The following is a 26,157-nucleotide window of genomic DNA, read 5'->3' on the forward strand; positions in this document are numbered from 1 at the left end:
TGCAGCCAGCATCTTGGCCGTGCTAAGCTGTGCTGCCTTCTGTGGACACCTCCTCACCTGGTGGGCTGCAGCCTCTTGAAGCGCAGCCGGATCACGGGGGTCCCACTGAACATCCGGCCCAGGTACAAGGACTTCACGCTCTTGGCCATGCTGAAGGGCACACACGGCAAGATGTCCTGCCACAGATGGGGACCACGCCAGTCGGGGATGCGACCTCCACTCCAGCTCCCCTGAGCCCCAGGCCCCCGCCGTGCAGCAGGTCCACTGTTCCTCCCACGCCCGGGAGTGTGGCCGCCCCACCTCCAGCTGCCGAGGCCCCAGAGGCTGTCACACCTGCCCCACCACCAGGGCTCCCAGGTGAAGGACGGGCTCGCACCAGCTGCTTCCCACAGGGCTTCTCGGGGGTCCCTGTCACCTCCTTCCCTGCCCATTTCCCTTGACCCTTTATTTTTAAATTATGAAATATGTCAAGCATACAAAAAGTACAGAGAATCATAAAAAAGTATACACATAATGAAATAAATATGGATGCCTTGAAGATGGCTGTCCCGGAAAGTTCCCTACTCTGGGCTGTGGTTCCTCCATGCTGCCCTACGGGGGACAGAACCAAGGCCGGTGCGAGCTGGTGTCCCTGGAAAACAGAGGAGCTGGGGCTGGGGCTGGGGCTGAGCCGGCCTGCTCCGCCCACCGTGGGCAGCCAGGGTGAGCTGGACGCCTGGCAGGGGCCCGACGCCGTCTGCATGAGTACACGAGGCAGTGAGGCAAAGAACCTCAAGGCGAGGGCTGGTTGGGAGCCCCGAACGTTGCAGCCCAGACCCAAGAGCCCCACAGCCGTGTCCCAGGTCTGTGACTCCGAGAAGCTGTCCTGGTGGCTGTTTCACCTGTGGAATCCTGCGGTTTTGCTTTTTAAATAAATGCTCACTTTCGTCAACTCCCCAGGCACAGGCCCAGGGTGAACAGGAAAGAGGAGAGCCGCCCTGCCCGGAAGCGTCCCCATGTGGGTACCACATCCCCATCGGTGTGACAGGTCGGTCAGGCTGGCTCCCTGGCATGCGGCAGTGGGGACCGTGCCCCGTGGGTGTCACACTGGGGTCCACACCACGCTGGTCCACTGTGAGTTGGGAGTTGCCATAGAGACTTTATAAATACAACCAAACATCTTCCAGGGAGCAGAAGCGTTTCTCATCCCAAACCTCCACGTGGCCCTGGAGATCCCCAACACCGCAGCCAAAGCCAGGTCTTCACGAAAGCCCCCACCGGCGAGGGCCCCCAGAACCACCGTGAGAGGCCCGCGGGGCCAGGGGCTGCCTACCTCACAGGTGTCCATGTCCCGGGACAGCTTGAGGCCCCCGCGCCCATCACAGTGGCAGGTGTAGCTGCCCGGGGAGTTCACGCAGACCTGCTCACAGCGGCCCTGCAGACACTCATCCACATCTGCCAGCCAGAGGGAAGTGGCGGTGAGCGGGGGAGGCCTCTACACCGCACTGGGCAGGATCACACCACAACTGCTCAAACCACACACAAGGTGCACTCGAGGAATTACGTGCAGATTCTAACGGGTGCAGCCTGGGGTTTGTAGGCCCCATTGGAAAGCTAGGAGTGCACCCTCGGCCTGCTCCTGACAGCCTCTTTCTTGAGGGAGCGAAAGTGCTACAGGTGTTCTGGGGGATGCTCCCAACGGGCCAGACCCACTCCCGCCGCTGGGCTGGTGTGGACGGCAGGTCTAGGAAGAACAAGGCCCGGGCTGTGCAGTGAGGTGTCCCCGGGAGCACAGAGGCGCCGACAGCTGTGGTGGGAGATGGAGGTCAGTGCAGGCAGCCTGGGCCTCCCCACCCTCTCTGTCTGCCTACTCAGCCCCTGTTCCCATCACTGGGGGCATGGCCCCTCTTGGAGGCTCTGCAGCCAACAGGGTCCCCCCATGGCGGCTGAAAAGAGAGAACAGTAGAGGGAGGCTTGCTGCTCCCCATACCTTTGGGGAGAAGCCCCATCTACGCAGGTGGAGAAGGGTACGCACGTGTGTACATGCGGTGCATATGCATGTGCGTGGTATGTTCTTGTGCACAAGGGGCATGGGTGTGTGTGCTCACGTGTGTTGGGGGCATGGTGGTAGAACAGGCCATTACCAGGCTGACAGAAACAGGGAGAAAGAGACTTTCTTTCACCAGAAGCGCCCAGTTGTTAGCAACTGCCCTGGCTCAGGCAGTGACTGGCACCCGTGTCTGGGCTTGGGCGTCAGAGGAGGAGGAGAGAACCCGAGGGTGACCGCGTGGCATGGGTACCTCGGCAGGCCTTCTCCTGGGAGCTGTACGCAAAGCCCTTGTCACAGAGGCAGGAGTAGGAGCCGGGCAGGTTCTTGCAGCGTGCCTCCCCGCAGGCCTCCGAGTCTGCACACTCGTCTATGTCTGCAAGCAAAACCGGCCAACCTCAGCATGGCAGCATCTCAGACGGGGCTGGGGCAGGTGGCTGCAGGGGCTGGCCAGGGCACCACCCGGACATCACACCCAGGCTCTGTGGGGCCAACGCGCCCTGGCCCCAATTCCCTCCCCTCCTCCCCTGACCGGGCAGCTCCCGGGGTGTTGGGGGCATGCTTCTGATCACGGCCCGGCTGGGAAGGCTGATTTCAGCCCAGCAGATGGAGAGCTGGGAAGGGCCTTGCTTGGTCCAGGGGTGGGGGGCGGTGGTGCACGCTGTGCTGTTCCATTTAAATGATGGTGCCACAGGATACGGGGCAGTAAAAAGCAACCCCACCAGGGGCATTTGAAACCAAAACCCCCAAAGAGAAGCATTTATAGGTTTCAATCAATTTTCACTACCGGGTTAAACCACAATCCTAAGACTTGAACATCTATGTAGGACAGACACTGTTTATGGCCAAGCGCCCTGGGGTACAAGGGGCAACCCTGAAATGAAGACCTTTAGTCACCAGAGGAGAGCAAGGACAGGGGCATGGAGAAAGAGGAGGTGGGGGGAAGAGGAGGGGGAGGAGGAGGGGGAGAAGCAGAGAGGAAGAGGAGAAGGCGAGGGAGGGGTAGGGGGAGGAGAGGAGGAGGTGGGGGAGGGGTTGGGAGTGGTGGGGGAGGAAGAGGGGGAATAAGGATGGGGGAGGAGGGGGAGGATGGGAGGAGGGGGAGGAGGCAGGGGAAAAAGAGGGGGAATGAGGAGGAAGAAGGAAGGAGAAGGAGGAAGAGGGGGAGGAAAAGGGGGACCAGGGGGAGGAGGAGAAGAAAGAGGAGGAGGAAGATGGGGAGGAGGAGGAGAGGATAGGATGCCTCTGTCACCGTGGGCAGTAACTGTGAGCCCAGACTTTGCCGGGAGTGCCCGACTGGTGCAGGGACCCATGTGAGGTGCTTTAGACGTCATCTCCCAGGATTGGCCGTGTCTTCACCTCTCTTTAAACCTGGGGTGCTGCTGTCTTCCAGGTCAGGGATAGAGCAGTGATGGGAGGGGCTCTGTCCTCCAGGCAAGAGGAGGAGTAGCTGAACGGCGAAATGGGTTTATGTGTTAAGATGGGAATCACGTCATCTGCACACAGGACTAACTCCTGGGTGGTCAGGGAAGGGAACCATCAAAGTGGACACAAACAGCAGCTGCCTTTTGAAATCGGGGACAGCGTGGGGCCCCTCCTGTCTGGTCAGATTCACTCTCCAGCTCCTGGGCCTGTTTCTCCCTGAGCAACTAACTGTCTGTCCCATCCACGCAGTCCGGTGTCCGGGACCGCCAGCAGCAGCAGTAAGAACGATGCCAGAAATTCTCAGGGACACGCCTGGGCATGTCCAGATCCAAGGCGGGAGGGAGGAGGAAGGTGCTCCCCCTGCGAAGCCCCAGTGGCAGGAGCAGCACCCAGGACAGCATCGGGGGTGCACACATTCACAGTGACTTTCTGGGGTGTCCCGGGGCTCCCCAGCTCTGGCCCTGGGCCGAGGGAACCCCAGACTGAAACACAAAGGGAAATGGGGAGGGCAGGGCTGTATTTAGGGAACAGACAGAGGGAAACCAACAACGGGGTGCTTCTAGGGATGCTGGGGAGAGTGGACGGCAGCGGGGACCCTAGCCTGGAACTCTGACCCACAAGCTCACTGCACAACAGCCTGGAGCACTCCCAGGCTCTGCCAGGCTCTGGGGACGGGACGAGGCCCTGCAGCCAGCAGTGTGGCCTCTTGAGTTCTGGCCCTCAGATGCCGGGTGAGTCATCCTGATGTGGTGCCGAGTAGCTCCCTGTGCTGCGGCTCGCCTGGGCTTGTGCAGTCTCTGCAGGATGCCCCGTCCCGTCCAGAACCACAGGAACCCAGCCAGCAGCAGCCTCTTGCAGAAGCGCAGATGTGACCAAAAATAGAAGGTGGGGAGAGGAGAGAGGCCTCACCCCAGGGCCTTACCTTGGCAGGTCCTGCCGTCAGAGGAGAGCTGGAAGCCGCTGTGGCAGGCACAGTGGAAGCTGCCCGGCTTGTTGTGGCAGATCTGGAGGCAGCCCCCGTTCTCCTGGCTGCATTCATTGACATCTGGGAACAAGCACAGGCCTGAAGGGGAGCCCAAGGGTGCAGAGTCCCCATCTAGGGCAGGGAGAGATCCCAGAGGTGCACATCCCAGCCCTGGAGCAGGAAGGGACCCCGGGGCTGGGGAACACAGCCCAGCCCTGGAGCAGGGAGGGAGCCCAGGGGTGCACAGCCCCCGTCTAGAGCAGGGAGGGTCCCCAGGGCTCGGACCTCACACCCCCCTCAGCAGCCCCAGCGTTTCGGGGACCCTGGTCCTGGCCTTGCGTGTGGAGGTGATGATGGGAGGGCTGTGGTCTCAGCCCGGGGAGCTGCTGGCAGTCACAGCCACAGGGCTCAGCTCCCTGGATGCCCACATGCTTGCAGGAAGAGGCTGCAGGCCAGGAGTGACCTCTGGGTGCCTGAGGACAGACAAGGCCAGGCCAGAGCTGGCCACTCCTGAGCGAAGCTCTCCCAGGTCACCTCTGGGGTGGGACCTGCCAAAGGGGACAGGCTGGCCTGCTGGACTCTCCACTGTGGGTCTCCACCAGGCCCTGGAGCTATTCTTCCTCCAGGGTCTTCACCGACACCACAGGTCCGCACTCAAGGACGGTCAGAGGTGAAACTTCTCCCCCGCCTTTCAGTCAGTGGGCGCTGAGGCACCACCTGGCGTTTCCTTTCATTCCAGCCCTGCTCCCAGAGAGGAGACTGCAGCTCCTCCCAGTTCTGGGGCTCCAGGATACCTCAGGGCTGCAGCCGCCTTCGGGCTGTCAGAGAGCAGCCTGAGGACGGCTGTGCCCGGAGTGGGAGTGAGGAGTGGGGATCAGGACAGGGTTGGAGAGGGAGGGAGACCCTGCCTTTGTCTTCAGCCTCACGTGGCTGTGGGGGTCTTACCTCTGTCGCAGAGCCGGCCCCCCCAGCCGGCTTTACACAGGCAGAAGAAGTTGCCCATGAGGTCTTGGCAGGCTTGGGTACCCTTCTTATCACAGGGGTTGGGCGTGCACTGGTCAGGCAGGTCTGATTGGGGACACAAAGTGGAAAATCATGCTCAGCTGCCCCCCTGTCCCCGACGCAGCTGGGAGTGGGGCAGCCATGATGCCTAGGGTCCAGCCCGGAGGAGCTCTGAGAGGCGGAGGCTGAGGTGGGTCCTGGGCACCCGAGCCCCCTGTGCTGGCCCAGGGCTGACAGAACAGGCTAGCGGGCCCTGGGGCCGGCTCCAGGAAAACTCAGATCAGCTGGGAGGGAGTGCCAGCAGGCCCGACGCGCGAGGTGGGAAGGGCCAAGGGCAAAGGAGTAGGAACCGCCTGGCGCGAGGCCCAGGAGCTCAGACCTCCCGGGGAGCAGGCAAACAGAACCCCCAGCTGACCTGGGGCCCTTCCAGGTGGACTCAAAACATTCTACCTTCCCTGGCCAGCCCCAGCCCATTTCTGGTGAACTCTCCCTGCTGGGCATGGCGGACAGGACCCCAAGCCCAGGCTGCACTGCCAGAGGGGTCCTCTAGGAAGCCCCCTCTTTCTTCTTAGCCACCCCCCTCCACGTGTCTTGACGGCTTTAGGCCAGATGTGTGCTGCCCTCTCTCAGGGCGATCACCTGGGCTGAACTCCTGCAGGGCGAGAGGGCAGGGGGGTGGGTGAGGGCCTGAGGGCGGGAACCCGTCCCAGTGCAGCTGCTTCCCAAGGAATCCCCCATACCAGGAGCTGCTCACAAACGTTTCCAGGACACGGACCGAACCCACGTCCCAGAGGCAGGCAGGGAAGCCCCTGAGAGCGCGGTTACGCAAGCCTGAGCCCCAGGAAGTTGGCAGGAAGAACTACAATTATGCCCGGAGCTCAAAGAACCCTTTCACGGCCCCGGGCTGAGCAGCAGCAGCAGCTCAGGGCTGGGTGTGGCAGTGCTCAGGGGCGTGGTCCACGCTCAGCTCCGCCCCACACGAGGACTCAGCCATGCTCAGCTTAGCCACTCACGGCTCCGTGGGGAACCCTGGGTAGGGCCCCCCGCTGGCTGAGGGCTCCTGTCCATTGATTCCACACAAGTTCAATAAGGACCAGTCCCTGGGAAAAGCGCAGGCCGGGCCAGCAGGGCCCTAGAGCACTCGGCCAGCGCCATCCTGAGGGGGTCAGCTCTGGTGGGGGCACATCAAGTCTTCAACAGATGGGCTCTCACTGCCAGCGTGTCGCTTCCGTTCCTGAGGCTCCCAGGGTGACACTTCCCACCAGGTCCGTGGAACGTGGCGTTTCCAACAGAGGGTCCAGCCTCGGCTGTCAGTGCAGGAGCTGCTTCCCTCCCACCTGCACTGGTTGGTGCCAGCGGGCGGGTCTGTGGTTCACGAAGCTGCGTTCCTCCAGGTAATCCAGTCACTGCCTGTGGCCAGCACAGACACAGCCCCTGTCCTCCCAGGCGGGTCCAGGCACCGAGCTCACCAGAAGCCCGGACACGAGTCCCAGACTTCTTGGGAAAGCTGCCCAACCACACTGGCTTCTTCCTGCGATGCTTTGCCGCACGCCTGTGTTTCCTCCGTATACCCCAGTTTCCTCCTCATGCCTCAGTTTCCTCCGTACACTCCACAGTTTCCTCCTCATGCCTCAGTTTCCTCCGTACACCCCACAGTTTCCTCCGTATGCCTCACAGCGTTTCCTCCATACGCCTCACAGTTTCCTCCATACACCTCAGTTTCCTCCATACGCCTCAGTTTCCTCCATACGCCTCACAGTTTCCACCATACACCTCAGTTTCCTCCATACGCCTCAGTTTCCTCCATATGCCTCACAGTTTCCTCCGTATGCCTCAGTTTCCTCCATACACCTCACAGTTTCCTCCATACGCCTCACAGTTTCCTCCATACACCTCACAGTTTCCTCCATACGCCTCAGTTTCCTCCATACACCTCAGTTTCCTCCATACGCCTCACTGTTTCCTCCATACGCCTCACTGTTTCCTCCATACGCCTCAGTTTCCTCCATATGCCTGTTTCCTCCATACGCCTCAGTTTCCTCCATATGCCTCAGTTTCCTCCATAAGCCTCAGTTTCCTCCATACGCCTCAGTTTCCTCCATACACCTGTTTCCTCCATACGCCTGAGTTTCCTCCATACGCCCCAGTTTCCTCCATACACCTCAGTTTCCTCCATAAGCCTCAGTTTCCTCCATAAGCCTCAGTTTCCTCCATATGCCTCAGTTTCCTCCATACGCCTCGGTTTCCTCCATACGCCTCAGTTTCCTCCATACACCTCAGTTTCCTCCATAAGCCTCAGTTTCCTCTGTACACCTCACAGTTTCCTCCATCTGCCCCCCAGTTTCCTCCATACGCCTCCAGTTTTCTTGTTTTGCACAAATGACTGCCAACAGAACACTTGCAGGTGTGGACACAGCTCACGTCTCGAAGTATTTCTAAGATGCTCTTTTCAGCAGGTCGCTATAAATGCCTTCTATTCTGAAGCACACGGGGGCTGGGGCTGAGGAAACAAGGGCCAGGACCAGGCATTCTGCATCAGCACAACCACCAGGAGCCGGCCGGGGCCCCATCCCTGACCCTGCCATGGCCCGGCTGTACCTGGGTGCTGTGTCCGCAGGGCGTCTGGAGACATCAATGTGGTCACAGCAGGGCCTGGAAGGGGGAGGTCCGGCCTGGACTAGAGAAACGAGGGGCGCGTCCACTTCGCCACTCTGGCCTCAGATGAAGAGGCTCTGGGGGCAGGAGGGAGGCAGACACGTGCAGGGTAGGCGGCCTGTGCAGGGCCCAACCCTCCGGCACCAGAACCTGACCCTCAGAGGCCCCCACTGTGGAGGGATGCTGTGCGCTGCCACTTACAATGTTTGGTTAGAGACTAAAGTCATTTCAGAAGTGGACACCTGCCCATGTGATGTGAAGGGCTGGGAACCTGGTCCTGACTTTGCCTGGAACGCCCTTTGGAAAGACCTGTGTCCCTGAGGCTGGGGAGAGCGAGGCTGAGGGAGAGCGAGGCTGAGGGACAGCGAGGCTGAGGGACAGCGAGGCTGAGGACAGCGAGGCTGAGGAGTGAGGCTGAGTGACAGCGAGGCTGAGGGACAGCGAGGCTGAGGGATAGCGAGGCTGAGGAGTGAGGCTGAGGGACAGCGAGGCTGAGGGACAGCGAGGCTGAGGGACAGCGAGGCTGGGGGACAGCGAGGCTGAGGACAGCGAGGCTGAGGGACAGCGAGGCTGAGGGACAGCGAGGCTGAGGGACAGCGAGGCTGGGGGACAGCGAGGCTGAGGACAGCGAGGCTGGGGGACAGCGAGGCTGAGGACAGTGCCTGCTCCTGCCGGGTGCCCAGCTCTTAAGTGGTCCCCAGTCTCATGGCCGCCTACCCCGGGGCCTCCCCCAACTCATTTGTTTCCCTGTTGGGCATGTACTGATACCTCTACGATGTGAGGACAGAACCACATCTGAGGGGTGGACACTCAGCTGGTGCCCAGCAGATGTCTGTGGAATTTCCTCCACACAGCAGGGAAACCAACAGAGACAGAAACCTCTGCAGGCCCCAGAGGGCACCCACCTCCCTGACCCCGCCCAGCTCCCTGACGGGCACCCACTTCTCTGACCCCGCCCACCTCCCTGACGGGCACCCACTTCTCTGACCCTCATCCCACAAGCTGGGCCTAGGGAGTCGCTGGTCTGGCTGGTCATGCCCTGGGCACTGGCGCCTGCAGAGAGTTCAGGAGGTGAAGTTTATCTCAGCTCGGCCCATGACTGTGTTGAAGGACAGGAGGGAGCAGCCATGGCTGTGGCTGGAATTTGAAGCCAGTGCCGGCAGCTAGGGCCTTTCCCTGGGTGGTGACAGGCAAGGACCAGGGCCCTATCCGTCCGAGGGAAGGGCGAGGGGACACTCCCTGTGGCGGGGGTGGGGATCCTGGTAGCCGGGGCTCAGTGACCGCTGCCTGGGCCACAGCCTGTGGGGACCTGACCTTCCTGGGGAAACCCATGGGCCAAAGGAGCCGAGAAATCCAAGCACCAAACGGCCGCTAGGGCAGGACGGGAATGTTCAGCCATGGAGAGGCTGGATGTGTCCATGGGAAAGGAAAGAAATGGAAGCAGAGGCTCTTCAGGGGCACCCGGGAACGCAGCCTACACTCTTCCCGGGCCTCCTCCCTCCGTCCACCGTGCTGCCTGGGTCCTGGGACAGCCCGAGGGCCACAGGCTCCCATGCAAGGCCCGCCGGGGGCCGGCTTGTCTGGGGCTGAATTGGGACTCTGTGGGGCTATGGCTTTAATTTCACAATAACCGATAACCAGTGAACTGAAGCCAGGACAGCACCGTGAGCACCAAGTCAGAGAATTTTCACAAGGGACTGATGGACAAGAACAGGGTGCGAGGCTGCCCCAGCCATGTCCTCCATCCAGAGGCGCCTTCCCAGGGGAGCGTGAGGCTGCCTGCTGTGGCCCCTAAAGCACCTTCCTCACCGCCAGGTGTCTTTTGAGGCACTCAAACGTCAGAGGCCCCAGCCATGTGCTCTGGAGGAGAAGCTGAGAGCCCCAGGCCACAGGCAGGGCAGCCTCTGAGGGCCGGCTCAGGAAGAGTGGCCGGAGCTTCTGGCCTGGGGCAGGTGGACCTGTTATAAACTGCATGTGTTGCCTCTGGCAGCAGCCACAGCAAGAGATTCTCTTCCTATCACACAGGGAACAAACTCAAGGATCTTGACCCTGCCCTCCTCTCCCCAGCTGGCCGCACTCGGGGATGTTGATGCCACAAAGGAAATAATAAACCAAAACAAGGTAACTCTATTGGGCGGCAAGAACAGAAATGAACATGTAGCAATCAGTCATCTTCATCCACGCAAGCAAGCAAGGCGACGCCGTGGAAAGGACGGCCTTCTTTGCTACAAATAGCCAGAAGTGAACTTGGCAAAGGAAGCGCGGGGCACACAGGAAGAAAAGTGCTCCAAGGGACGGACAGGACGGTGCCAGGGTGAGGAAAGCTCAACGCTGTTCAGACAGTCTCCAATATATGAACTGCAAGCCCAGGTAAAAATATCAAAAGGGCTTTTTTAGGTTTTTAAGACTATTTTTTAAAGTCTAGTTGTATTAAAAAATAAGCAAGATAACCAGAAAAAAGACTGAGGAGGGCATAGGAGACCCACCCGCGTGCATGAGGCCAAGTCTAAAGCTGCGGCCACGGCCTGTGGAAAACCCGGCAGAAATCTCCCAAATACCCAGCACGTGAGGATGGAGGCCGGCGAGGCACCGGGGACGTGAGGATGGAGGCCGGCGAGGCACCGGGGACATGAGGATGGAGGCCGGCGAGGCACCGGGGACGTGAGGATGGAGGCCGGCGAGGCACCGGGGACGTGAGGATGGAGGCCGGCGAGGCACCGGGGACGTGAGGATGGAGGCCGGCGAGGCACCGGGGACGTGAGGATGGAGGCCGGCGAGGCACCGGGGACGTGAGGATGGAGGCCGGCGAGGCACCGGGGACGTGAGGATGGAGGCCGGCGAGGCACCGGGGACGTGAGGATGGAGGCAGGCGAGGCACCAGGGACGAGACAGACTTCAAACGTGTGGTGCTGGGGCAGGAACTGTGCCTGCAGTCCAGATCCCCACCTCGTCTGTCACGCCAAAAGAAATTACAGGCAGATCACAGATGAAAACACCTAACAGCAGATAACTGTTTTGTCATCTTGGGGGGAAGCCTAAAGCCCAGGAACTAAGAGAATATAACAAGTGTGAAAATAGAATTTAAAAGAAGAGATTGGTTTAGCAATCACTAAGATAAACCATGTGTGGCAGGATCTGTTTGTCTCCTCTGAGCGCACAGGAGCCTCTGCCTCATATGCAGACTTTGGGCCCTACGTGGCTCCGGGTTACTGTGTGTGGCTGCAGGTCAGGGCGGGCTGGGCCACACGGCAGGGCCACCCTCCCAATCCCATGTTTACACGGAGCATTTCCTCTGTCTGTGGCTCCTGGGCTGGGGTCTGTGATCCAAGTCTGGGAGGCCTAGAGACGCCCACGGACAGCGCATGGGGCTTGGGGAGTGGGACTGAGCCACCTCTGACTCTTTCTGCCAGCTGGGATCCGGTTCCAAAGCCACGCCTGGGAAGAGACTCCTGCCTCTCCCAGGATGACTCTGTACTGCCACGCCTCCATTCTCAGCGCCCACAGGGACGCACCAAGGTGGCCTTTCATCTAAAACCAGACACAGGTGATGCCAGGGGACCACAGACCCAGTTCGAGGGGAGCTGTGTGGGTTGTGCCGCAGGTATGTTAAAATTCATACAGGACACCCAAAATATCAATCTTATTCTATGATAATTTTAAAATAATAAAAAAGACTTGTGGCAAGCTGAAAAAATGTTTGATAACTTTACTACCAATGGCTAATTTGCAAATGCCTACACATTGAGAAAAATGGGCAAAAAATATAAACAACAGTTTACAGGAAAAGAAATACACAGTTTTTAAACCTAGGAAGTACAGCTTTACTCATTAGTTAAAAAACAAAACAAAACAAAAACCTGAAAGGACTGATGTCATTTCTCACCTGTTACATTGGAAGAGATCAAAAGTTTAAAAAAGCCGTTCATTCTCCCCTGCAGGGGCGGCGGCTGAGGCCGGCTCTGGGATAATTTGGCAGTATCTGTATCCAAAGGAAACATGAGGACTGCCTCTGCAATTCCATCCTTGGGAACGCATCCCACAGACGCACTCAGACGTGTGGGAGGCGACAGGTGCACGAGGATGTCTCGCCAGTTTTGTTTATAACGATGGAAATTGGGAATAAACTGGACGTCAGCCAACACGCATGGGCTAAGCCCGGCTGGAAATGCCAGCGTGAAGGGGAGACAGACGCGAAGAGAGGGTCTCCTGCGCAGACAGAGTCGCAGAGGCACGGGACAGACCGCCTGTGCTAAGCTGCCATGCACGTGAAGAGTGGAAGGCCGCTCACGCATGTTTACATGTCTAAGCACAAGATTCTTGGAACTGTAACTACAGTGGTGTCTGACTCAGAGGCGGGCACGGGCTTCCACATCACACCCTGTGAAGTGTTTACATTTTATTCCATGTGCATTTATTGCCTATTGCTAAAAATGTCAAAATTTACTTGTTTAAAAAAGAAAGTTTGGTGAAAAGGGAGCAGGCCTCAGGAAGAGACCACAGCTCCTTAAAAAACAGAACTTGGACACAGGAAGGGGAACATCACACACCGGAGTCTGTCGTGGGGTGGGGGGAGGGGGGAGGGATAGCATTAGGAGATATACCTAATGTAAATGACGAGTTAATAGGTGCAGCACACCAACATGGCACATGTATACATAGGTAACAAACCTGCACGTTGTGCACATGTACCCTAGAACTTAAAGTATAATGAAAAATTTTAAAAAAATAAAAATAAAATAAAACAAGAAAAAAAAAAGAAAGGAATCTGATAATCAAACCTAAAAAAAAAAACAAAACAAAAAAAACATAACTTTTCAGGGCCGTCCACAAACCACAGCCAAGTCCAAAGTCATCCAAACCCACAGTGCTCCCAGGAAAGGAGGCTGACTTACTCTGCACGCAGGTGGCGAAGCCTGGTTTTTTGGCGTACGGAGACCCATACTTGTCGATGCAGCCTGCAGGAAGAAAGGGAATGGATGTCAGTCATCCTTACGAGACCAGACGGACTGCAGAGCCCCTGCTTCTGAGAAGCTCTGGAGAGGCAGTTACTCTCCCTACCTGGGGTGCTATCATCCTCCAGAAACAATGCCGCTTAGCTTGTGTTCATACAAAACATTTCAGCCCCAACCCCGACAAACAGGAAACCGCCTCCAGCAACTCAGCGGAGCTGGACGCCCACACTTAGCAAGTGCTTAAAGCACCGCCCGCAGTTTCGAGGGGTTCCTCCCGCCGTACGGGAGAATCACCGGGAATGTTCACTAAGTTTCCTGACAGTACTCGGAAAGCTAAACTTCATTTTCAAGTTGACCCCTGTTGGGAAACGCTGTCCTTAACTGGAAAGCCACTCTGCTTTGGAGAAAGGCCCTGCGTGCTCTCCGGCTGGCTGGACACGGCTTGACAGTGGACATCCCGCTAGGGCGGCCAGGGGGAGGTGAGGCCTGGCACGTGCACATCCAGGGATGGCCCGAGACGGAGACTGTGCCGAACGGTGCGGGGCCTCTCGACCTGGCCCTTCGGTGGGTTACTGTTGCTTATGCAGGTGCAAAAAGGCATGGACACACAGCGGAAGGCCTCCTGCGGGGGTGCCGTGGACAGCTGGCCATCCCCTGCTTCAGAACTCAGTCCCAGCACACCCAGGCTGGCGCCTGGACTTTCCGGGCCAGTTCCAGATATGGACCCAGGGAAGGACCCTTTACGAGAGCGTTTACTAAAATGCACTTTGCAACATTAAAAAGGAAGACCCTGGAATACATTTCTCTCCTTCTAAGTGAAATGCACTCAAGGAGCTCTGAGACGGTGTCAGTCAAACAGGCTGACCCGGGGTCTCTGGGCTTCCCTTTCTTGCTGTCCTCCCTTCTCAAGCGTACACTGGGGGTCTCCGGAGGCCGCCCCGCATGCACCAGCTGCTCTGATGGCTGAGATAACGTCTGTGCATTCCTATTCTTCAAATTAAACAGAAACACTATTGAGTGTTCTTGGTTTTAATTAAGAATACGGCAAATATCAGTCCGTACAGCCCACATGAACATGGACCCCTTTGGGGTCCTCAGTGACTTCAGAAGTGTTTAGTGCTGAGATCAGAAAACTGGAAGACAAAATCCATTACATGTCCTGACAAGGAGCTGAGCCTGGCGTCAACTCAGAGAAGGGGTTTGCAGATAACGGCATTCGCCTGAGGTTCCACTAACACGGAATAAAGCTGTGGTATAAAATAAACAGAGAATCTTGTGTTTCTGACCCGCATGTTCCGGACAGTTCCATGTGCACCGTGTGATTAAGAATCTTCCTTCCAAGAGTTACGTGGTGAGGAGATGCTTCCAGCATGAAACACGTACCCCCAACTATGCCTCTACGACAACCAGGGTAGAGAAGTAATTGAGACTTACCTAAGTATCTCGGGTAAAAATAGTCCTGTGGAAAAAGAAAGAGAAAAAGCAAGCGTTGACTGGCACGCTACGAGGGTCTCTAAGCAACATAAGCATCCGCCGGTTAATCAGAGGCTGCTCCACGGCAGCCAGAGGCCGCCCCACCCCGGGAACCGAGGGGAAGTGACCCGGGAAGCTGCCGTGCTGCCGACTTGGCTTCTGCAGACGGGCGCTTACGAAGCCATCAGCACGACTGCGGTGAGACCAACAAGCAAAGGCAGGGCCATTTCCAGCTGCATAGGAGCACCACCCAGTGTGCCCAGCGGAGAGGCCTGTCCAGGAGAACAAGAACGCCTCCAAGTAAAACCCCAATCTTAGTTCCCTGTTGACATCAGGGTCTCCAGAACCCAAAGACCTCAGTTCCCTGTTGTCACAAAGGTCTCTCAAAACCCCAAAGACCTTCCGTTTGGCACACGGGCATTGATTTGCACTCATTGTATTGGTGAAACAAAATTGGTACTGGATGAGGCATGGAGGCTGTAACGAAGGGTCTTCTTATCCATGAAAACACGCCGACGAGGTCCACATTCGACACAAGTGAGCTGCCGAGTCCTGGAACCACCTGCCCGTCACTTGGCCAGCAGAGGCCAGCCGGAAACTTCTTCAGGATCCTTCTGCCATGGCCTAGATTCTAGGGCCACAGCCTGGTTAAAGCAGCCTCCAATCTCCAGCTTAGGGTCAACCATGCCAGCAGTTTGGCCCTAAATGCTCTAAACCAAGAGACCACGGTCATGGCAGAATAGTCCCAGCAGCCTCTCCATGCTGCATATGAGTCAGCATTTTTACACTATTTTATGAAACCCTCACAAACAACACCCAGGAAGATCTTTTTAATCCCATTATCAGGAACGGGAAACCTGGCTTCAGGATGGTGTGGGATTCGCCTGGGGGCGCGAGGTTCAGGATTAGCAGGCACTGGTAGCATTTTGCAGAGTGGAGGGCAGAGGCAGTACCCAGCGCCATCTGCAACGCGCCTCTGGCTTCATGTGCTGGCTCTGCACAGCTTTTCTGCCTCCTTCCCACCTCTTTCCCACACTGGCTGGCCTTGCCACACCTTTTGTGGGAAGAGCCTGGAGGGCCCCACCCCAGCCCTGCCAACACCTTCCTGAGGCCTGCTTGGATGTGTTTTCACAAAGTTGTGTTCCAGGAGAGATGGGATGCTCTTAAAATCTTACTCCCTTAAGAGAAAGGAAGGGTCAGGGTGAGCTGGAGTTCAGCTCATGTGTCTGTTGGAGGGCGGCCGCCCTGGAGGTCGGGAGGGCTGCAGGCCTGGAACACACACCCTCATGCCTGCCCTCATTTCTCTCACTTCCAATTTTAGTCAAGGCAAACTCCAGAAAAGGGGTGACCAGCAACACAAGTGAGCCCTGGTGGAGGTCTGGGGCAGCAACAGCTTCCCCGGCTTGGAAGGAGAAGGGAAGTGATGGGGCTTTGTCTCAAAGCAGGAGGCTCTGGCTCTGAAACAAAAGACTTAGGAGAGATGCAAAAGGTGTCCTTTCAGGTTTAGGAAGCCAGGGATTGAAAACAACTAAGAACTAGTGAGCAAATGGCCTAACTATACACAAATGCTTGCATTACCACAGCTTTACAGTGTGTCCTATATTTCAAAATCAAGACTAGTCATACTACTTAATGTGTAATCTGTATCAATACCAAGTTTTATTGTTGCAAAAAGGCATTATTCATGGAAAAATTATGCCAATCTCCTCTCAGTCAGCCATACCTATGGGAATGGGGTTTCTGAAACCACAGGGTTATAACCCCGGGCAGTGTATCCTAATTTGCATGCTTGATTATTTGAGGCGGTAATGGAGGCAGAAAGCATGTATCAATTCCACCTGTGATCTAGGGGAAAGACCGTTAAATCCTGAGCAAGAGTAAAGCTTCGACAAATAAACCTAAAAACACTACACACTCCCAAGATAAAGAGACACTTCACGTCGTCCTTAGAACATTCTGGCCAAAGATGTAAGACCCAGAAATGGCTTTGAGTAAAGGCACCCGGATAAGCTCCCTGACCTGTAGAACCAAACACAGAGCACTTTGTTCTCAAAACCCTCCTGCCCCGGTCTGCACTACAAGTTGTTCAGGTGAATAAACCTTGGCCTGAAGCTCTGCATTCGCCGACTCTCCAGGGCAGCACCCCCAGGAGTCCCCATGGAGCAGAGGCCACCATTCAGGAGGCCGAGATTTAGAACCAGGAGCTCCTGACATACACACTGACTCTCTTTCTTCTCGACCTAGGAAGAGCGAGACCTGTGGTAATGGGTTGGTGTGCTGGGGTTAGGTGAGGGCAACAGTGGGAAGAAGCTGGGATTCCCAGGCTGGAAATGGCGCCATTTGGCCCTTGGAAATCCTCTCCCTAGGGATCTGATTCTGTTTTATTTGAACAGCTACAGATATAAATAAGCGAGCAAACCACTGCACTGTCAGCTGAAGCTTCAAGAGGAAAAAGACAACATCTACCTGCCCAGCATCGAGCCTGGTACTGACTGTCCCCCAGAGGCCTCAGGAGCCATCACCAAACACATGGATGGATGACAGATGAACAGTGGACGAGTGCATGAAAGAATGGATGGGTGAATAAACGAGTGGATGAGCAGAGAGATGCATGAATGAGTGGGTGGATAGATGGATGAGTGAATGGATGAATGAGTGAACAGATGGATGGATAGATGCATGGATAGATGGATGGATAGATGCATGTATGGACAAATGCACAGATGGATGAATGAATGGATGGATGGATGAGTGAATGGATGGATGAGGGAATGGGTGGATAGATTAGTGAGTAGGATGGATGAGTCAGCAGACAGATGCATGGATGGATGAGTGAATGAATGAATGAATGAATCAGTGGATGAATGAGTGGATAGGAACGAATGAATGGATGAGTGAATGGATAGAGATTGATGAATGAACAAATGAATGAGTGGATGGATGAGTGCGTGGATGAAAGAGTGAATGAGTGGATGGCTGAGTAAATGAATGGAGATGGATGGATAAATGAATGAGGTGATGGATGACTGAGTGGGTGAATGAATAAATGAGTAGATAGATGGGTGAGTGGATGGATGGATGGATGGATGAATGAATAAAACAATGAGTGAACAGATGGATGAGTGGGTGGATGAATGAATGAATGGGTGGATGAGTGAGTGAATGAATGAAAGAGTGAGTGGGTAGATGAATGGATGAGTGAGTGGGTGGATGGGTGAGTGGATGGATAGATGAATGAATGAATGAGTGGGTGGATGAGAGAGTGGGTAGATGAATAAATAAATGAAAGAATAGGTGGGTGAATGAGTGGGTGGGCAAATGGATGAGTGAATGGGTGGATGTGTGTGGATAGATGAGTGAATGAATGCGTGGGTGGATGGGTGACTGGATGGAGATGGATGAATAAATGAAGGAAGGAGTGGATAGATGGATGAGCGAGTGGCCGGATAGTTGAATGAATGGGTGGATGGATGGATGGATGAGCGAGTGGATGGATAGCTGAATGAATGGGTGGGTGGATGGGTGACTGGATGGATGGAAATAGATGAATAAATGAAGGAAGGAGTGGATGGGTGGATGAGTGAGTGGATAGATAAGTGAATGAATGAGTGGGTGGATGGGTGAGTGAATGAGTGCGTGGATAGATGAGTGAATGAATGAGTGGGTGGATGGGTGGATGAATGAATGAGTGGGTGGATGGGTGAATGAATGAGTGGGTGGATGGGTGAATGAATGAGTGGGTGGGTGGGTGAATGAGTGGGTAGGTGGGTGAATGAATGAATGAGTGGATGGATGGGTGGATGAATAAGTGGGTGGATGTGTGAATGAATGAATGAATGGGTGGGTGGGTGAATGAATGAATGGGTGGGTGGGTGAATGAATGAATGGGTAGGTGGGTGAATGAATGAATGTGTGGGTGAATGAATGAATGAGTGGGTGGATAGGTGAGTGAATAAGTGGGTAGATGGGTGAATGAATGAATGGATGGGTGGGTGAATGAATGAATGAGTGGGTGGATGGGTGAGTGAATAAGTGGGTGGATGGGTGAATGAATGAATGGGTGAGTGGGTGAATGAATGAGTGGGTGGGTGGATGGGTGAGTGAATGAGTGGGTGGATGGGTGAATGAATGAATGAGTGGGTGGATGGGTGAGTGAATGAGTGGGTGGATGGGTGAGTGAATGAGTGGGTGGATGGGTGAATGAATGAATGAGTGGGTGGGTGAATGAGTGGGTGGATGGGTGAATGAGTGGATGGTGAATGAATGAGTGGGTGAATGAATGAATGAGTGGGTGGATGGGTGAGTGAATGAGTGGGTAGATGGGTAAGTGAATGAGTGGGTGGGTGAGTGAATGAGTGGGTAGATGGGTGAGTGAATGGGTAGATGGGTGAATGAATGAGTGGGTGGTGAATGAGTGGGTGAATGAATGAGTAGGTGGGTGGGTGAATGAATGGGTGGATGGGTGAGTGAATGAGTGGGTGGATGGGTGAGCAAATGAGTGGGTGGGTGAATGAGTGGGTGGATGGGTGAGTGAATGAGTGGGTAGATAGGTGAATGAATGAATGAGTGGGTGAGTGAATGAGTGGGTGAGTAAATGAGTGGGTAGATAGGTGAATGAATGGGTGAATGGATGGGTGAATGAGTGGGTAAGTGAATGAATGGGTGGGTGAATGGGTGGGTAGGTGGGTGAATGAGTGGATGGGTGAGTGAATAGGTGGATAGGTGAGTGGGTGGATGGGTGAGTGGGTGGATGGGTGAGTGGGTGGATAGGTGAGTGGGTGGATAGGTGAGTGGGTGGATAGGTGAGTGAATGAGTGGGTGGATGGGTGAATGAATGAATGAGTGGGTGGATGGGTGAATGAATGAATGAGTGGGTGGATGGGTGAGTGAATAAGTGGGTAGATGGGTGAGGGAATGAGTGGGTGGATAGGTGAATGGATGGGTGAATGAGTGGGTGAATGAATAAATGAGTGGGTGGGTGAATGAATGAGTAGATGGGTGAGTGAATGAGTGGGTGGATGGGTGAGTGAATGAGTGGGTGGATAGGTGAGTGAATGAGTGGGTGGATGGGTGGGTGAATGAGTGGGTGGATGGGTGAATGAGTGGGTGGATGGGTGAGTGAATGAGTGGGTGGATGGGTGAATGAATGAGTGGGTGGATGGGTGAGTGAATGAGTGGGTGGATGGGTGAGTGAATGAGTGGGTGGATGGGTGAGTGAATGAGTGGGTGGATGGGTGAGTGAATGAGTGGGTGGATGGGTGAGTGAATGAGTGGGTGGATGGGTGAGTGAATGAGTGGGTGGATGGGTGAGTGAATGAGTGGGTGGATGGGTGAGTGAATGAGTGGGTGGATGGGTGAGTGAATGAGTGGGTGGATGGGTGAGTGAATGAGTGGGTGGATGGGTGAGTGAATGAGTGGGTGGATGGGTGAGTGAATGAGTGGGTGGATGGGTGAGTGAATGAGTGGGTGGATGGGTGAGTGAATGAGTGGGTGGATGGGTGAGTGAATGAGTGGGTGGATGGGTGAGTGAATGAGTGGGTGGATGGGTGAGTGAATGAGTGGGTGGATGGGTGAGTGAATGAGTGGGTGGATGGGTGAGTGAATGAGTGGGTGGATGGGTGAGTGAATGAGTGGGTGGATGGGTGAGTGAATGAGTGGGTGGATGGGTGAGTGAATGAGTGGGTGGATGGGTGAGTGAATGAGTGGGTGGATGGGTGAATGAATGAGTGGGTGGATGGGTGAATGAATGAGTGGGTGGATGGGTGAATGAGTGGGTGGATGGGTGAATGAATGAGTGGGTGGATGGGTGAATGAATGAGTGGGTGGATGGGTGAATGAGTGGGTGGATGGGTGAATGAGTGGGTGGATGGGTGAATGAGTGGGTGGATGGGTGAATGAATGAGTGGGTGGATGGGTGAATGAGTGGATGGGTGAATGAATGAGTGGGTGGATGGGTGAATGAGATGGGTGAATGAATGAGTGGGTAGATGGGTGAATGAATGAGTGGGTGGATGGGTGAATGAGTAGATGGGTGAATGAATGAGTGGGTGGATGGGTGAATGAGTAGATGGCTGAATGAATGAGTGGGTGGATGGGTGAATGAATGAGTGGGTGGATGGGTGAATGAGTGGGTGGATGGGTGAATGAATGAGTGGGTGGATGGGTGAATGAATGAGTGGGTGGATGGGTGAATGAGTGGATGGGTGAATGAATGAGTGGGTGGATGGGTGAATGAATGAGTGGGTGGATGGGTGAATGAGATGGGTGAATGAATGAGTGGGTAGATGGGTGAATGAATGAGTGGGTAGATGGGTGAATGAATGAGTGGGTGGATGGGTGAATGAGTAGATGGCTGAATGAATGAGTGGGTGGATGGGTGAATAAGTGGGTAGATGGGTGAGTGAATGGGTGGGTGGGTGAATGAATGGATGGGTGAATGAGCAGGTGGATGGGTGAATGAGCAGATGAGTGGGTGAATGAATGAGTGGGTGGGTGACTGAATGAGTGGGTGGGTGAATGAATGAGTGGGTGAGTCAGTGAATGAATTAGTGGGTGGACAGGTGAATAAGTGGGTGAGTGGGTGAATGAGTGGGTGAATGAATGAGTGGGTGGACAGGTGAATGAATGAGTGGGTGGGTGGGTGAATGAATGAATGGGTGGGTGAATAAATGAATGGGTGAATGAGTGGGTGAATGAATGAGTTGAATGAATGAATGAGTGGGTGGACGGGTGAATGAATAAGTGGGTGAATGAATAAATGAGTGGGTGGATGGGTGAATGAATGAATGAATGGGTGGCTGGGTGAATGAATGAATGAGTGGGCAGGTGCAAGGTTCTGCAGTTTTCACTCCAACAAAGCACCGAATGCTAGTTTCACTTAAATCATAGTTAAGTACTTGGAAGAAAAGTGGAAATCAATGCTCCCAGTCTGTTTACTTTAATAATAGGGAAGTGTTCATGCTATAATTCCTCAAGTTTACAAACTCCATGTGATTTTAAAATTTACATCCTTGTTATTACCTGACATCTGCCAGACCCGCACTTCCAGGTGGTAAGTGTGGTGCCCACTGCACGGAGGATGCAGCCATTAGGTCTCTCGGAGGTTTGTGCACTTTGCTGTTCCTGGCAGGGACAACTCAGAGGGCAGCGGCCTCCTGGTTAGCACAGGGCCCTGCCCCTGGGTGAAGCAGAGCAGGTGCTCGGCCCGCGTTCCCGAGGCTCTGGGGCAACTGCGAGCGGCCCAGGATGGCCGTTAATGCGGCCCAACATAAATTCATAAACTTTCTTAAAACATGAGATTTAGGCACAGACCTTCTTTTAAGCTCATCAGCTGTTAGTGTTAATTCTATGTGTGACCCAAGACAACTATTATTCTTCCAGTGTGGCCCACGGAAGCCAAAAGACTGGACGCCCCTGTGCTAGGGAGTTCCGCGGCCGCTGAGGCTGGGAGCCCCGTCTGCAGAACATCCCGGTGTAAACAGTGGAGCCGGTGCCTCCTCTGACACCTCCCTGACGGCGCCAGTTGCCTTTCGGTTTCGTAAGTATGGAGGAAACAACCAGAAGCAGCTTGGGGGGAGCTGAGCCCCAGGACAGGAGCTTGGTCTGGCCAGGGTCTAACATGAAGCCCCAAATTTGCTATAAAACTACAGAACGCGTCTGATGAGTGGATGCCGCCTCCAGACCCTGGCGTCGCCTCTGCTGCCTTTGATCTGCTCAGGAGAGCAGAGGGTGCTGGCAGAACCCGTGGGAATTGGTGCAGTGTCACAAAGACCCAAGCCCACTACCGACCCGGCCCTGCCGACCACCAGACCCAGGTCTCCCCCGCTCAAAGTCACCCACAGGGCAAAGGTCAAGCATGGCTGGGAGCTGCACACGGGGCCCCCAGGATGGGTGGGCCTCGGGGACTAGGCTGTAGCCTGGCTGCCCATGTGGCAACCCTACCAGCAGGGCACTGTGGTTCTCAAGTCCCAACCCCCAAATGACCTTTGACCTGGGGACAGGCTTCCTCATCCCGAGCTGTGGTTCCGAACAAGGTAGGGTGACCTCCCCACACCGCCGCAGGAATCAGGCAGGACCCAGCACGTGAACAGACCCTCCAAGGCGCTGGGGGGTTCTTCCCCTGGGCCTGCTCTGGGGCCCCTGCCTACCCGCCTGCATCTTGGTGAGGGTGTCCAGCGGTCTCCTGATCAAACTAGATCCTGAGAGGGCCCATTCACTTTTTAAAAATGGCCAAAACCTACACATGGTGATGGCACCCAACGCAGTGTGTTAACAAGACAGGAAACACTTTTGGACGCAAAGTGCACTGAACTGGAAGCAACTCACGCAGGTAAAATCAGTTTGGAAGGTTCCAGAACACTTCCTAAATGCCTTCATCTCCGAATACACTTTAACTCCTTGGGGCCCAGCAAGGTCTCTGCCTGGTGGGGAACGGCGGTCAGGGGATTAAGGGCACAGCCCGACCTGACGCTCACTCATCCTTGGGCCACGGTCCCCACAGAGCTGCAGTGAGGATCAGAGGTCAGTGAACATGGACAACCCTCTGCAAACACCCAGTGTCAGTCCTGCATAAATCTTTTCGTGTGAGCGTCATCTGCATTCACACAGCAAATAGTGGTTATTTTTCAGAGTGTGCTAAGAATGCATTACTCTCTTTAGCAAATAACATCCATAAATTTTGTTTCCGAAAACCTTTATCTTACTTGACAAGTGGGCTGAGACTGCTGAGCGCAGGGACTGTTTATCAACACCATAACTTTCTCTGATATTTTCCATGGGAAACGGTCACAAGAATTCACTAACCCTTTGACCACAATGTTGTCTTCCAAGAACTCGACTTCTATGAGAAAACGCAGAGTAACACCCACAGGAACTGCCCTTGCGGAGCCTTCCTTTCTCAGCGTTTTCAGAGCCTCTGAAGAGCCGCCGTCTTACAGACCCTTGGCCTGGCAGCCCGGCTCTATTCATGTTCTTCTAGCTTGGGAAGTGTAAAATCCTTTCCTTCCTTCCGAATTCGCTTCCTAAGCCTTCACACCCGCAGCGGCCTGTTGCCCTGAGCAGAGTGGAAGTGCTGACCCCACTGCCCACAGGAGGCAGCGCCCACGGCCCCCGGCCCAGAGGACCCCAGGAAAGCACAGTCAGTACAGTCGGCACGCCCATCCGCACCCACGGTCAGCAGTGACAGGCGCCTCTGCCCTCCTTGAAGCTCACGCCCAGGTGCACCCTCCCTTGCTGGGAGCCCTCTTCCTGGAAGCTCATCCTGGGTGTGACTGCCAGGTCAGCTGTGGATGCGGGAACAGCCTCTGTAGCTGACTGCACAGCTGTGAGCACCCCTCCTTGCCCCACAGCGCAGACGTGGTGCCTGAACCGGTGGGTAACTAAGCTCTTCTCACAGAAGCCCCAAGACACACATCAGTGTATCTCACAGGCTTCGTGGCAGACGAGACAGAGGAGCTCCAGTGGCTTCCAGCAGCTGCATGGCAGTAATGCTGAGACTCACTCTGCCCGTCTCTGCCCCAGACACACAGCACACTCCCGACAGCCCCCAGCAGGGTGCCCCGTGGTGCACAACATTCAGCATGTGAGCGTGAACGCAGTGAAGGAACAGAGCCGCAGCCCCCACAGGCCCTGGGCCAGCGCGGTTCTCAGCGAGGAAGGCCTGCTGTCTTTCAGAGCAAGCCCCACCAAGGGCTGCCTGCTCTTAAGTGCAGAGCAGTGACTGTCTCTGGGCATTTGACAGCATCCTTGGGGGCCCCGAGAGAAGCCAGTCAGGAAGCCACACAGCTGTCGGATGGGAGGGATGCTGGCCACAAGACACACTACAAGGAGAGAGGCCCGGGACAGCCACTGTCTGCACGTGGTGGGGAGAAGGGAGCCTGGGGAAGCGCTGACTAAAGAGAGGCCAGTCTGCGGGGGAGCAGAGGGCGGGGAAGAGGAAGGAAGAGAGCTCCTCTGTGCCCACTCCGACCCCAGTGGCATCGCTGTCCTGGGAGCAGCCTCGTGCCCACAACAGCTGCCGCGGGGAGGAAGTGGGATGTCTCACTGCAAATGCTTCGGGAAAAACAAGATGGTGTACTTTCTGATCATATAAAACAGCAAAATAAAACAGTCGTGAGCACAGGGCCAGCGATTCTGCAGTTAGAACCGTGTGGGCTTCGTCCCCACCTCCGGTGAGGGTGTCTCCTGCACACGGTACCCACGCTTCAGGTCGCACACACGTGTCTTGGACCCAAGTTCGCCTTAAGAGGTGTCGATCGCTCCAAGAAAATGTGCTAACCTTGGAGTCTGGGGCCTGGGCTTCCCTCTGAGTCTTCCCCACAAAAAACGAACTGGGACCAGTCCTTCAATAAACTACCAGCCTCTGTTCTCGGAAGCACAGGAGGGGAGGACGCCTGGGTCTTGCCAGCCACCACGTTCTATGATCTCAGGACAAATACGACTGCAAAGTTCGTGTTTGTTCCCGGCTTACAACGGGGAGGTTTATTCATGGCCTCTCCAGATCCAAGGGCAGCTGCTCCATGGGACGCTGGACAGCTCAGTTCCCTCGAAAGGACGGCTGCACCATCAAGCCTGACTCAGCCCAAAGATCCAACCCGCAGGGTCCTGGCAGGGACAGCTGTGCCCTGGACGCCGGCAGGCCACTGCCCCTTCTGCACCGGGAGTCACGCCCCAGCCTCTCCCACTGGGCTTCTGGCCTGAGCTCTGCCCAGCTGGTGAAGGACAGTAAAGGCAACCAGATTCCCTGACTGCGACCACCACTAACAGTCGCCAAGCGCGCACACAAGCACAAATCACAGACGCCCCGGCAGCTGCCCAAGGGACAGGCTTCTCCTCCAGCTTTATCCAAGTTGAGCTGGTCTTCGGCCAGATGACCAGGCCCAGGCCCCAAAGCCACCTGGGGTGCTCTGAGGATGGGTTAGACTTAAAGGTCACTTGAACTCCTTCAGTGGCCAGGACACACGTCTCTAGTGGACGGGTTACCTTCCGCGTTGTGAGGGACCGGCCAGGCCTGCAGGTGGGTGCCTTCCTCTGGCCTCACTGAGCAGCAACACTCAAGTTCAAACACAAAACCACCATTTACGGTGGAGCCACGGGCTGTGTAGCCCAGCGTGACGCACCGGCAGGCCGTGTTCATGGGACTCACACTCCGAGCCACTGACACTCACCCAGCTCCGCGCAGCCGCCCTGTGCTTTACGCACCCACACCAGCACCACTGAGCCCTCACGTGGGTGCCAGTACACTCACAGTCGCCTGCACACAGAGGAGCACACAGCTGGGTCAGGGGTGCTGCCACGTCCTGCTCTCCCCCAGTCCTGGTGAGCGCAGGAGTTAATGACAGAGTGTGGGGCTCAAATGCCCAGGACACGCTGTAGCCCTCCACAGGCTTCTCAGCCTCTCAGGGCCTCAGTTTCCACATCTGTAAAATGGCTCAGTGACAGCTGCTACATGTTGTTGTGAGGACGTAACAACTTCACACGTGGAGACCCCGAGAACAGCGCTCTCGAGACGACCCGTGTATGATTCATCTTTCAGACTAACAGATGAGCTGAGCGACGGACGAGCTGAGCAACGGATCTGAGAACGGGAGTGACCGTGCTCTTCACAGGACAGTTTCATCATCCGCTGCTATTCAATTGTCCGGGTTGAAATAAACGGAAAG

The 26,157-nt window shown here is 55.6% G+C and overlaps 1 protein-coding gene across 1 annotated transcript in view; it reads right to left on the reverse strand.

The window, feature by feature from the left end:
- Positions 1 to 26,157, reverse strand: part of GAS6 (growth arrest specific 6) — a 45,426-nt gene that overhangs the window by 12,103 nt on the left and 7,166 nt on the right. The window contains exons 3-9 of the mRNA XM_073014540.1: positions 14,459 to 14,483; positions 12,965 to 13,027; positions 5,361 to 5,483; positions 4,374 to 4,496; positions 2,280 to 2,402; positions 1,313 to 1,434; positions 58 to 176 (exon numbers count right to left, since the gene is read on the reverse strand). Coding sequence (XP_072870641.1) covers positions 58 to 176; positions 1,313 to 1,434; positions 2,280 to 2,402; positions 4,374 to 4,496; positions 5,361 to 5,483; positions 12,965 to 13,027; positions 14,459 to 14,483 — 698 coding nt within the window. The remainder of the gene's footprint in view (positions 1 to 57; positions 177 to 1,312; positions 1,435 to 2,279; positions 2,403 to 4,373; positions 4,497 to 5,360; positions 5,484 to 12,964; positions 13,028 to 14,458; positions 14,484 to 26,157) is intronic.

This window comes from Chlorocebus sabaeus, chromosome 3 (assembly GCF_047675955.1).
Source record: "Chlorocebus sabaeus isolate Y175 chromosome 3, mChlSab1.0.hap1, whole genome shotgun sequence".
Classification (NCBI taxonomy): Eukaryota; Metazoa; Chordata; class Mammalia; order Primates; family Cercopithecidae; genus Chlorocebus; species Chlorocebus sabaeus.